Genomic DNA, 12330 nt, shown 5'->3' with positions numbered 1-12330 from the left:
CCTGCTGCTGGGCCGAGTGTAAAGAAACGACCCTCCAGGCCTGAGACAAGCAATCCCAAGGCTGGGGAAGTGCAAAGCTGCAACTGTGCGGACACCGGCGGCCCTGGAACCCGAACCGCCCTTGCGGGCTCAGAACCCGCCAGGTCCTAAGCTCCACCAACGCCGCAAACCAGAAGCGGAGAGTGCAGTCGGCCGCCTGGCGCAGAAGGTCCGCCCCGGCCCGCCCCCTCCCGCATGCGCACTCACGCTCGCCCTCCCGCTTCTCCTCCCCAGGACGCAGCCCCAGCCCAGGATGCGAGGTTCCGGCGGTTCTTACCTGCACGGTGACGGCGACCAGGCCTGCGGGTCGGTGTGGTCTGGGGTCAGCGAATACGCATCCAAGCCTCTGGGAAAGCGTGCGCCAGAGACTCACCTCCTGCAGCTCGCGGCCGTTACCACGGCAACGCGCGCGCCTGCGCACATGTGCCGGAATGTGCGGGCCCAGCTGCTTCTCCGCTGGGCGCTCTAAGCTCCAAACACCAGGCACAAAGGCCGTGCGCTCCCATCCTGCCGTCCACCGAGCAACAGTTTCACGGGAGCCCCACGCCTCCCGTCACCCTGGTCCGACAAGCCGGCAGCGTCCCGCTATTTTGAGCTTGTGCTACTCTCCGACGCCAGCCCCACCATCTCAACCTCAGAAGCCCACGAGGAAGGCTTCCTTGCATTGTTACAGCTTTCTTCTAATAAAAGCGCTAAAGCTTAAAGCTAAAAGTCCAGGTGTGGCCACGGGGGCCTTACTCCGGCGCTCCCAGCACGTGGCGGGACCGAAGGGGTGGGCCTGGGGGGTGACCACAGCCGGCTAAGCCCCGTCCCCAGTAAAACCGATACAGTAGCACCAGTACCGCACAGCTCGGGTACAGGAGACAACACGCGTTGAGAATAAAAACCTGTCCACAATGGAAACGGTGAAAATCGGTTTGGATGAAGAGGAAAAACGCAACCCGCCAGCTGGTCGGGCTGAGAGGTCAGCCTCAGAGAAAGCCCGAAGCACACGTGTTTTGATGTGTAATAGATAATGAAGTTGTTCACACGATGCTACTTTGGCCTTGTGTGAACACCCCGGTGGCTTCCCTGGGACCCGTGCGAGGCCGCTCTCTTGCACTTGTCCTCAGCATTAGGAGGGCATTTGCTGCAATAAATGCTAAGGACCAAATGACGTACCCTTAGTACAGCTTTTCCAACTTTGCTCTTGTTCATGGGCAGTCACTAAAATGCGTGATAAAAGAAGAAACTTTATTCTGAAGGTGGGAGACACTGAGGTCTAGAAGGTTGAAGTACATTCCCCATCAGGGCAAAATGGTACATAAACCTACTTTATTGGAAAAACCTGAGATTCAAAGTGAAAAACTCAAGGTATTGCAAATCAATAGGTTCTTAACTCTTGCCTTGTGTGAGAACTACTCACTTCACTGTTTCTGAGATTTTGTCAGGACAGCAGTCCCCTTGTCTGCAGCTTGTTACCCAAGGTCAGCTAAGGTCCAAGAACATTCAACCAAAAATTCCATAAGCAATTCTGAAGCTGTAAGCTGTGCGCTGAGTGAGTGCCAGGACAAAATCTCGTGTCACTCTGCTCTGTCCCACTGCAGACCCTCCCCATGCATTAGTGACTTAGCAGCCGCCTGGGTCAACAGATGGACCAGGGAGTTATCACAGGGCTTACGTCCAAGTCACACTTACTTTACCTAGTAACGGCCCCGAAGCAGAGGAATGGGGATGCGGGCAATTCCAATACCCAGGGAACAGCTGGAAAGCGCTCCCATTAAGAGAAAAAGTGAGTACAGTACAATAAGGAATTTCTGAGACAGAGAAAACGCCCACCTGTTATTACAGTGCATTGTTATAACTGTTCTACCTTATCGCTGTGGACAGTCTCTCACTGTGCCTAAATGAGGAATGAAACTTCACCACAGGTACGTAGGCGAAGGAGAAAACGTGGTATGGCATGGCTCCGGCTCGCTACTACCGCGGTTTCAGGCGTGCGCTGCGGAACGCACCCCTGCCCCGAGAGGAAGGGGGGTGACTGCACGAGGAGCACAGTAACGGGAAGTGTTTCACTTGGATGCTCTGAGTCATAGGAAGAAATGATATCCCTTTCACAGTTTTAAAACAATTCGGTAATTATTTAATCTAAGGCACACCACTACATTTCACTTCTTATGTGTAGCCTTCCATATATGCATAGTGATGTGAGCTGAGGTGGGGCTCTTCTAACTTCTTCTTACAAGGGAATAAGTAGCTTATACCCAAAACATCCCTTCTCACAAAAATGAATTAATGCTAAAATATTAGCATCCTGATTTTATTTTTAATGATTAAAATTAGAATGAACATATAAAACTCCTTTCCCTTGTCACTACAAAGACAATATTCTGTATACATTCAGCTGGTCTTTTTTGAGGTGTTTCACCTGTTAATTTTGATGCCCCTGCTGAAAATAAGGTTCTGCTGCATCTCATTCTGGTTATCACTCTCAGTGGCTTTCCTTTCTAGGCAGAGAAGCCAACGCAGCTGCGGCACTTCCTGGCTGGGGGAGAGGCAGTGTGGGCAAAGCTGTGCTCCCCCCAGCCCCCACAGGTGAGGCCGCAGTGATGGAGCCAGAAGCCGAAGGAGGGGAACATTCAATCCCATTATGGCACCAAAACACACTACCAACAAGTAAAATTCTCTTTATGGGGGAAAAGTCTCCTTAAAGCACATTTAAAAGTGCCCTTCACCTCTTGTAAAATAATTCAGTTTTAGAGTAGCAAAACTAAAAGGCTATTTCTCTTTACACATTTATTCTTCTCTCGGAAAAAAGTCCGGCGCTGCCATAAAACTGACTTTCATCCTCACCGAGCCTAACTCTGCTCTTTGGGCGACACAGCTGTGAACGTGAATTTGAGAAAGTTAAGGTAAAGCATGAGTTCATGTACAGCTCAGCAATCAGGCATGGCGAGCTGACAAAACGCAGCTCTGACACAGGAGGGCGGCCGTCTACTTCAAGGCAGACGACCGTGGCTTTGGACTTGATTATCACAGTTGTGAAATGGTACCAAAGATCCCGTCCCGGGGACTCAGAAACTGCCAGTTCTTTCCTTTTGAAGACTTACTTAACATTAAGTATTTTGGTTCCTGACTTTTACAATAAACCAGCTCTAAAGGCTAGCCCAGGGACAAGGCAACCCAGCTCCGATGGCCTTCGTGCCCCGTTGCCAAGAGGCCCCGCGATCTGAGCACAGGGGTTTCGCTGAGATACACGTTAACAGTTAGTTCTGAAACCTAAGGACGCAGTTCACGAAATGAAAGCACAGCATTTTCCTTCTCTTCCAGTGATCCAGGTTATTAATTCCTCCATAGAAAACCCGACTTGCTAGACAGGCAGGGGTTATATTTGCAAGCCCCCAGCACAGAACTACTCTGAGCACGGGAGACTGACTAGTGTTTGGAGAGCACTTCACAGTATCACGTCCAAGTTGCACAGGAGGCCCCAGTGATCGCTGGGGAACCTGCCGCAATCCAGTTTCTCCAGCCCAAGGAGGTCCAAACTTTGGGGAATGATGTGGCCGCCATCTGCGGCTGCTCTGAAAAAGATTCGATCGAAGCGATGCCTGCTGACAGCACGTATCCCCAGGTTCGAGTTCGCCTGGGTGTCCCACGTATACTGGCAGTGCTTGGGTTTGCCCAGAAACTCCCAGACGTCCGAAACGTTGCCGGGCAGACCGCCACACTGGGTGACCTGGAAAGACAGAAGACCTGTAAGACTCAGCGTTTCCCCCTAAGCTACAAAGCTGTCTTCACTAGGACGTCCTAAGTACGTTTCCTATCAAAGTGTCCCAAGTTACTCGTTAGCGCACCGACACAACGCCAGGCGTTTTTTTAAGTAGCTGCATTAGGAACCATGCTTTGCCACGTGACGAAGAAGCAGGTGAAGTGAGAACAGCAAGAGCGTCAGAGGAGTCTGGATCTGCCCCTGCTTCCGCCACCAACAGGTCCGTGACTCTGGGTGTCAGATAACATTCAGAAGGCTGGGAACCCGTGGCCTCGGTTATCGCTTAGTTTTTCAAAAATAAACATGAGTGAAAAGAAGACAAAACCGCAGCTCCAGTTATAAACTTAGAAGCTGCCGTCTGTGTGGTCCCACTGCCTTCAGTCGTACTTGAAATTTACTAACAATATTAACTCTTCCTCCTGCCATTCACCCTCCAGGAATCAAAAACATATAAGGCAAAATATTCACAAAAGTTACCACTTTAGCGTATACAGCTCAATGGCATTAAGTGCACCCACGTAACAGTGTAGCCAGCATACCGCCCACCTCCCGAACCTCCTCTTCGCTCACTTTAAAGTCAGGTTATTTTCTATTGTTGGCTTTTCACCGTGAGAGTTCTTTTTGCGTCCCTCAGGGCTCTGCGTGTCGTTTCGCACCGGGGCCACGCTAGTCCTCTCCGTGTCGTGCCGCTCTCCGTGCGTGTGCTGCGGAGCGAGCAGAGTTCTCTTGTGTTCTGAACACGGCTGGTCAGACACACGGCTCGCACCTATTCCCCCACTGCCCGTGTCACCTCTGCACCCCGCCGACCGTATCCTTTGCTGCAGGCAGGCTGTTAACTTTCATGACGTCGCCGGGTCTGTTTCTTCTTGGTTGTCTATGGTTCTGGCATCGGATCCCAGAAGTCACTACCGAACCCAGTGTCGTGAAGCTTTTCCCGTTTTCTCTAAGTTTCATGGTTTTAGCTCTTACCTTTAGCTGCTGATCCGTTTTGAATAAGCTGTCACGTAGGGTGTAAAGTAAGGACCCAACCTTGTTTTCGTGTGTGTGGATATCCAGCTCTCCAACACCATTTGTTGGGAAGCAGGATTTTTACGAAGTCATCAGTCACTCAACTAGATGCCAAGAACTGCTAGCCATAAACCCACCAATCCACAGACAAGCCAACGGAGAGCTTGGTATTTGAACTTCCTGCCAGAGGAGAGCCACACGATGCAAGGCAGAGCCCCACTCCTCTCAGTGGGCGCCCCCTCCTCAGGCCTCCCTCCCTCCTGGAGCTCTGCCTGGTGACCACCAACAGGTCTCCATTTCAATTCCCCTTAGTCTGATGTGAGCTCCGCCAGAGTCGGGGAAAAGGCGAGACCAGCGTGCCATCTAGTAAGCTCTAAATCTACAAAGGTCCTGAAAAACCCCAGTGTGTCCCAACTGAACGAAGCAAAGAGAGACTCCACTTCAGACCTGGACACGGTGGTACCAGGAAAGGGGGACAACCACAATGACGGTCCTAGCCATCACTGACTGGACCCACCAGTAAACGTGACCTCTCCCAAACTCCGCGTCACTGTCTTTTCTGGACGCCCCTGCTACCCCGCGCACCGCTCTGCACTGTGTTCTGTGCCATGAGTGTTTCCCGAGGACGGACAGGCCTCTTGCCTCTGCCTCCCTGTGTGAGGCACGGAGCACAGCTAAGTAACTACCTGCTGGGTCACACCCGGAAGGTCACTTATATGTGTCACCAGCTTTGATCACAAGGAGCCTGAATTAGTTTCCATGGCAATAACCTGCCCCAAAACATGGAACTGATGTTGCCACTCACTTCGCGATCCCTTAAATTTGTGTCTCCCGCAAATATCACGGTGGCTGACTCCGGAGCCTCCTGCATCTTCTTTAAAACCATTTTGAGTTGATTCATTCGTTCCTGGGCGTGCTCTCTGGTGCTCTCCAAATGGGATGTCATAAGGCAAAGTCCGTTTCCCGACACACTGGCCTGCAACAGGACACACCGTTCCAGTGGTTAAAACCAGCCCGAACGCTGAACTTTGACAACAGAATCTGCACAGCACCACCTGACCAGCACAAAGGGAAACCACCCAACCAGCACGGAGCTTCTCCTTCCAGGTCAAGGAAGCCTGAGGTGCTGCCCCGCTCCTGAAGGAGGCTCCTCAGCAAGCATCCACTAACCCTCCACTGTGCACCCTCCCCCAAGGCCCTAGGCTCCCCTCTCCACGTTCCCACTGCACCCCGGCAGGGCCATTCTTGCGCCCCCAGACTGATTTACAGTGTAACTCCTGCACACAAGATGGTTCCTAACCCACGGCCGCATCCTCCAGGGCCCGGCCCGCAAGTGCTCACAAAATGTCAGTTAACGAATCAGTCAGGACAGGTTACCATTTGCCATTGCAATGCCAACAAGGAAGCGTGCGCCACTCTTTAAACTAGCTGCCTGCAGACTCCAGTGCACACTCCTTCCTGCTGAGCATTCCCGGTCTTCTACATCTGAACCCGACCCGCCTGCCCACCTCTTGTCACAGCCACCCACTGTGCCCTCGACACCCACGTGAGCATCACGCCCGTCCGCACCGCGGAAGGCCTGTCTCCCACACACGATCCGCCACCTCCTATCTGCACGTTGGCTCACGGTGTCCGCCACCTGGACTGTTCCGATGTCTGCGCCTGACATACTTGTGGGCCCAACTCAAACACGGCTTCCTTCAAAAAACCTCCCTGACAAACCAGCTAATCTCGTCACAGGCCAAAAATTCCGGCTCGCGTGGAGACAGAGGTCCACGGGCTTCCTGCGGCGCTCACTTCACAACGTGCACAGATGTCGAATCGCCACGCTGCACACAGGAACGAATACCGATGTGAGGTCGCCGAACCTCCACTGAAAACTCCGGCTTGGAGCGCACTCTCCTTTCTCTAAGCTTCCCAGGCACATCACTAGCCCGCATCCACCCCCTCCACCCCGAGTGTGCATACCTTCCCCTCCTTTAGGTCCTGCACGCTCAATCTCCACCTCCACAATGTGTGCACACCCGAGGGCCCCGGGGCCTGCCTCCCTCGTGCAAGCCTCATGCAGAGCCCGTGGCGCGGGGACAGGGCACCGAGTAAAAACAGCGCCCGGAGGCGAACGTGGGATGTTACCAGCACTTTCACGTTTTAGGAAAACATCTACCGAATCAAGGATTTTATTTTCACAGGTTTGTCTACATTTGAAATTTACATAAACACTTACCTTACAAAGTTCTTTGGGACGGTTAAAAGACTGTAAGTGAGGAGCACACTCTTCCCTGAGGACACCAGTTTAAAAACAAGACAACAGCGTGGAACTGCAAATAATCCATTCTTTCTTTAAAAAGCGGCTGACTTTTAAAATTTACTTACATGCACACACAAAAGGTTTCTCATCATTTTTGTTTTTGGAAAAGGAATAATCTCTTGGCTTTTAAATGTCACTCTCGATTTCTTCAACATTATGGCTGTGAAATATCCTTCCGTATGACCTTCAAATGTTTATGGAAAAGAGTTTAAGTGGAGAGGACAAGCGTGTCTGCAGTTCATCACAGTTCCCCTACTGAAGACTTTATAGCACACGGGGACAGATACTTAAATGGGTCTCAATCTTAAAAGTAAACTATTTCAAAATAATCCAAGATGGCCAGCCAGGTCCCTGTGTTTACCTGCCCCCTCCCAAAATGTAACTGCCAGTGTGGGAGAAACATAAAAATAAACATGACTTCACACAAGTGCTGAAAATAGTTAATGGTGCCAACAGGAAACAAAAAAAAAAAAAAGAGAAAGAGAAATTTCTGAAAGAGTAGACAAGACTTCCACTGAGGCAAACTGACACGCACTGACTTCTCCCTCCGGGAGCACCAGAAAGCTACAGGGTGAACAGCAAAGGCAGAAAGGCATACAGTTGCAAGAAGAAAAGAACAGAAGTGGAGGGCAGTGAATGCAGGCTTCCAACAGTTTTTCAGAAAACCAAGTAGATGGAGGAGTGGTAACTGACTTCTCAGAACAGAGAGGACCAGAGAAAGAGGAAAAGGAAGATAAGGGAGGGAGGGAAAAGGGGAAGAAAGAAGAACAGAAGAATGAAAGGGAAAGGGAGGGGCAGGGAGGCAGGCAGGCCGGCAGGACGGGGACAGGGAAGTTTTCCAGAACTGAAGGTCACAAACCTCTACAAGTTCCTACCAAGTGTTGAGAACAGTAAATGGAAAAGAGACCCAAGGAGCACTGGGATTACAACAAAGACCCTGAAAGTTTAGGGGGTGGGGAGAGGACAGGAATTAGTAGGGCTTCAAGTTTGTAATTACCAATAATGGAAACCAGAAAACAGTCAATCAACGCTCTCAAAATTCTGAGGAAAAATGACTTCCTACCTAGAAATCTACGTCCAGACAAACTATCAACCAATGTGGAGAACAACAGGCATTCCCAAATATGCTGGGAATCGGACCCCCCCCACACCCCACCCCCGCCCCGGCTGCCACTGTTTCTCAGAAAGTGGTCCCAGAACGAGCTCCAGTGAACGAGGGCCTAGACCAAGGAGGAGGAAAGCAGGGGGTTCGGGGAACAAGGTCGCTACAAGACAAAACGAATCCCCAAGAGAGTGTAGAAAACACGCCCCACAGAGTGAGAGACGGAGACTCAGCGAGGACCCACTCCTTAACCCAGAACCCGAAACCCCATCCTATGTAAAAGTGAAAGTCAAAACACGGGATTTAGCCCCAAATCACGAAATGTAACCAAATACACTTAGGAAAAACAAAATAGACGGAAAATCAGAAAACTATAATTCAGAGTAAAAAGCTAGAAAAAGAAAAAATAAGCCCTGGCTGGTGAGGCTCAGTGGATTGAGTGCTGGCCTGCAAACCAAAGGGCCACTGGTTCGATTCCCAGTCAGGGCACAGGCCTGGGTTGTGCATCAGGTACCCGGCTGCGGAAGCGCGAGAGGCAACCACACATTGATGTTTCTCTCCCTCTCTTTCTCCCTCCCTTCCCCTCTCTCTAAACATAAATAAACAAAGTCTTTAAAAAAAAAGACCTCTTGAAAAAGCATAACCACATGAGACAAATATATGAAGTATAATTGAAAAAAAAAATTTAGAAAAAAAGCCTAACCATAATACAATTATCACACTTAAAATTTTTAATGATTAAATTCATCAAAAAGCTACTCAGTGCCTCGAATTTTGGCATTTTGGATTTTCCTGAGATATCACCCATTTCAACCACTTTTTCACAAAAATTAACATTAAGCTGTGTAAACTATTCTCCCACAGTTCTTTCGGTATCCTGTGTCTGGCTTGTTTTGCTCAAACTTACTTTGTTTGTGCTTTTTTTTTTTTTTTTTGGCCTGTGCTCCAATAGGCTAACCTTGATTTATCTCTTTCATTGACTTGTTTTTCAAAGAAAAGGAGAAGTTAAGCAACAGGAAAGGTGTTACCTGTAACAATGGTGTAATTACTCGCTCTCTTCTTTAGGAAGCTGTAATACGGGGGAATGACTTCCTGCAGAAACACTACATCTGGGCTGTACCTAATCGGAAACAGGGATCGCTGGTAAACGCCAGGTGTGCGTCTCATCCGCAGCTCCCCACAGCACAGAAGCAGCACGAGACCGCTGCCCCTCTAAGGCACCCAGCGCCAGTGTCTGTGTGGGCGGCCTCTGGCAAGTGTAAGACGAGGGGCCTGTGCTCTTCAACACACCCAGTGGCGATTAACTGAGAAAACACGCATGAGACAGCACAGTGAGGTTAAAACAGTGAGAGTCACCGACAACAGGAGCCAGGACCCTGAGTGCGCCCAATGGTCCTGTGCGCTGACGGACGCTTCCCGTGACATCACCTCATTGCACCCCGTAGAAACCGGACATGGAAAACTGAGCTCCGGAGAACAAGGTGGCTCACAACTGACCCCACAGGTGACAGCTGGTGTCTAACAAAGATCTTTTGGTAATTTAATTGTCATAGCAATAATTATATAGTGTCCGGCACAAATAACGCCCCTCTTTTTATTGCAAAATCTTTTAGAAAATCATAAGCATGTCATTCTGTAACACAGAAATTTCCAATTCAAGCACACACCATATGATATTTTTAGCTAAAATGTTCAAATTAAAACTACAAATTATCACACCCATACTATTAGCTTACCCCCCCACACTCAGGCAGGCATTATGGCTGCCGCACTCCGCATACAAAGGTCAGTAAGTAAAACCACAGAAGGAGGCTTCTAACAGAAATCAGCGTTCCCACCCCGCCCGCCCCACCAGCCCTGAGAGCAGGACTGAGTTCGGATCCCAGACCCTCAGCGGCTGCCTGTTTGCACACAGGTTGGACACATCCCCACGCGACCCTGAAAGAGAAATAGCGGCACTCACAGAGCTAAGAAGGAACACACCCCTTTAGCCCTCTCCAGCAGGTTACTTAGGTCCAGCCCATCAATGTTCCAGGTGATCAAGGAGAACGCGCTGCCGTCCTCCTGCCGAAGACTGTCGGGCGCGTGGCTTCCTGAGCAAGTGGGGTCTGCTGGCTCCTCACTGGTTAGGTCAACACTGGCAAGATCAGAATGAAACACAGCTTTGCAAATAATCTATGAACTGCTTAATTTTTCCAAAGTCTTTCATAATTAGCTGTGGCCCTCATTTCAGTTAAATACATTTAAAAAGACCCTAAAGTAGCCGCCAGTAGAAGCACACGCCCGGTGACTGAGGAAAACAGACTGGGTGCTGCCCAATGTCTGCTCACTTGGCAGAGCCAGCGCAGCGTCCTTCCACGGCTGCATCACTGAGATGGTTTCGTAAACCAGGACACCAAATTGGACTGTGACATTTCCAAATTTATTTGGATTCGTTTTAAGCCTGGTCTGAAAAAAGATCTCATCGTGGCAGGTAAGTAACAGCTGCATATGCTCCGTCATGGCCCGAGAGCTGGGGTCTAACCCTCTCCAGGACCCTGGGTCTCCGTGACCTGCATGGCCAATGGAACAATGAACAGGACACTGGGACCTCTGAGGCTTGGTCAGAAGACACCTGGCGGCTTTCCCTGCAGCCCCTGGAACACTCTCTCCAGGAACCTGGGCCGCCAGCTAAGAAGTCCAACTCCCTGAGGCTGCCACGCCCGCGAGGCCACAGGAGCCTGCTCCCGTCCACAGCCCCAGAGCCCATCCCACCTTCCACCAGCTCCACAGGGGCTCCAAGCACATTGCCAGTGTAAACTGACCCTACCCTGTCTCTTACGAGGTACTGAGCTATTTTCCAAGACAGCAGAACAAAACTGCAAGCCATGAAGCCCAAGAGACACAGAGGGGAAAATGTTGCAAATTATGCCCAGAACCAAAGGACCTAGTGGACAGAACCAGAACCAGAACCTGAACACTGAACCCTTTCAGAAGCGACGGGTCCGCTGTCCACGAAGGTCTGGTGCTGAAACCCCTTAAATCTTGCCCGAACCTTGGGTGGGATAACAGGTTTGAGTCGTGTCTGCCGTCTAATTGGCAGGTGAGTTCAAAGTAACACTTCCTTCTGTTCCCAGAAGCTGGTGCCACAGTTTGGCTTCTGCTCGCATCTGCGGAGAGCGCTTGCTTGCTCCTATTAGTTTTGGTATCGATTGGTGATTCCTGTCTGAAGTAATTATTACTATGGTGGTTCCCACGTGGTGCTTTTTTTCTAATTCCATCCTGCCTTCTGTATTTAGTATTTGCAATTCTACTGGAAGGACGAACGTACTGTTATTGGTATGGATTCTTTATAGATGAAGCCTCGCTGTCACTGGAGTAACAGGGGCAAGTGTGCATTTTACAGAAAACCACATTTCTAGATGGTTGCCCGCGGAAAACAATTAACGCAGGGCGCAGGCGGACTTCCACGCTACTTTGTTTTCATAGAGGGTTTTGCCTCATTCATTTGTTCGCAACCTCGCGCTTGCATGTTTCCTATACTTCGAGTGACGAATTGTAGACGGTTCCCGGACTCCCAATCCCGCCGGCGGGGCCCGGCGCGCCTCCGTCCCCACCAGGGCCACCTAAGCCCCGTCCGCCCTCGCCAACTCACCAGGACCCCGGCTCGGGCGCGGTCTCGGGGCGGTGTGGGACGGCGCCCTCCTCCGCCCGCGGCTCGAAGTAGGCGTTCAGCGCCCTCTAAAAAGAAACAGACAGGTGGGTGGGGTCGTGCGTGCCCGGCGCGCGGCCCAGTCCCTACCGGACGAGGTGAGCGTACTTCCATCTCCCAAGCGTTCTCGGTCAGGTAGCGCCGCGCCACAGCAGCCTCGCAGCTGGCGATGGTGGTGAAGTCTGCACACAGCAGGAGCTGCTTCTTCTCCGCCGGGTCCCCGTCGTCGAGCCCCGCCTCCGGCCAAAAGTCCAGACTGCGCTTTCGCTCCATCGCAGCAGCCGTTCACCGCCGCCCACCCCGCCGCTCTGCGCAAGCGCGCGCCCCGCCCCCGCAGTGCCTCCGCGTCAACCACCCGGAGGGAAAACGCGGCCCGCCCGCAGAAAGCGATTGGCGCGGTTGCGCAGTGGAAAGGGATGGAGCGCGGGGGTGGG

The 12330-nt window shown here is 51.2% G+C and overlaps 1 protein-coding gene across 2 annotated transcripts; it reads right to left on the bottom strand.

Annotated features, from left to right (window-relative positions):
* Positions 1–2799: 2799 nt before the first annotated feature.
* On the bottom strand, positions 2800–12221 carry TDP2 (tyrosyl-DNA phosphodiesterase 2). Of its 2 annotated transcripts, XM_045203495.3 has the most exons (8): positions 12005–12221; positions 11840–11925; positions 10169–10342; positions 9234–9325; positions 7169–7287; positions 5601–5771; positions 4358–4491; positions 2800–3754 (listed from the first exon to the last, which is right to left on the bottom strand). In XM_045203495.3, exons 1-8 carry the CDS (start codon positions 12167–12169, stop codon positions 3481–3483), a joined length of 1215 nt encoding a protein of 404 aa, XP_045059430.2. In that variant the 5' UTR covers positions 12170–12221; the 3' UTR covers positions 2800–3480. The 2 variants fall into 2 exon arrangements, with proteins under 2 accessions (XP_045059430.2, XP_024426392.2); XM_024570624.4 differs by lacking the exon at positions 4358–4491 and having other exon boundaries at positions 12005–12219.
* Positions 12222–12330: the final 109 nt, after the last annotated feature.

The sequence above is a fragment of the Desmodus rotundus genome, chromosome 12 (genome assembly GCF_022682495.2).
Source record: "Desmodus rotundus isolate HL8 chromosome 12, HLdesRot8A.1, whole genome shotgun sequence".
NCBI lineage: Eukaryota > Metazoa > Chordata > Mammalia > Chiroptera > Phyllostomidae > Desmodus > Desmodus rotundus.
This window is presented reverse-complemented; position numbering and strand designations above follow the sequence as displayed.

Coding starts and splice junctions, on each gene's coding strand:
- TDP2 (XM_045203495.3), bottom strand. CDS start 12,169: ATGGAGCGAAAGCGCAGTCTGGACTTTTGGCCGGAGGCGGGGCTCGAC. Junction 11,926..12,004: donor AGAACGCTTGGGAGATGGAA/GTACGCTCACCT, acceptor GTTTCTTTTTAG/AGGGCGCTGAACGCCTACTT. Junction 5,772..7,168: donor GAAACCTTTTGTGTGTGCAT/GTAAGTAAATTT, acceptor GTCCTGTTGCAG/GCCAGTGTGTCGGGAAACGG.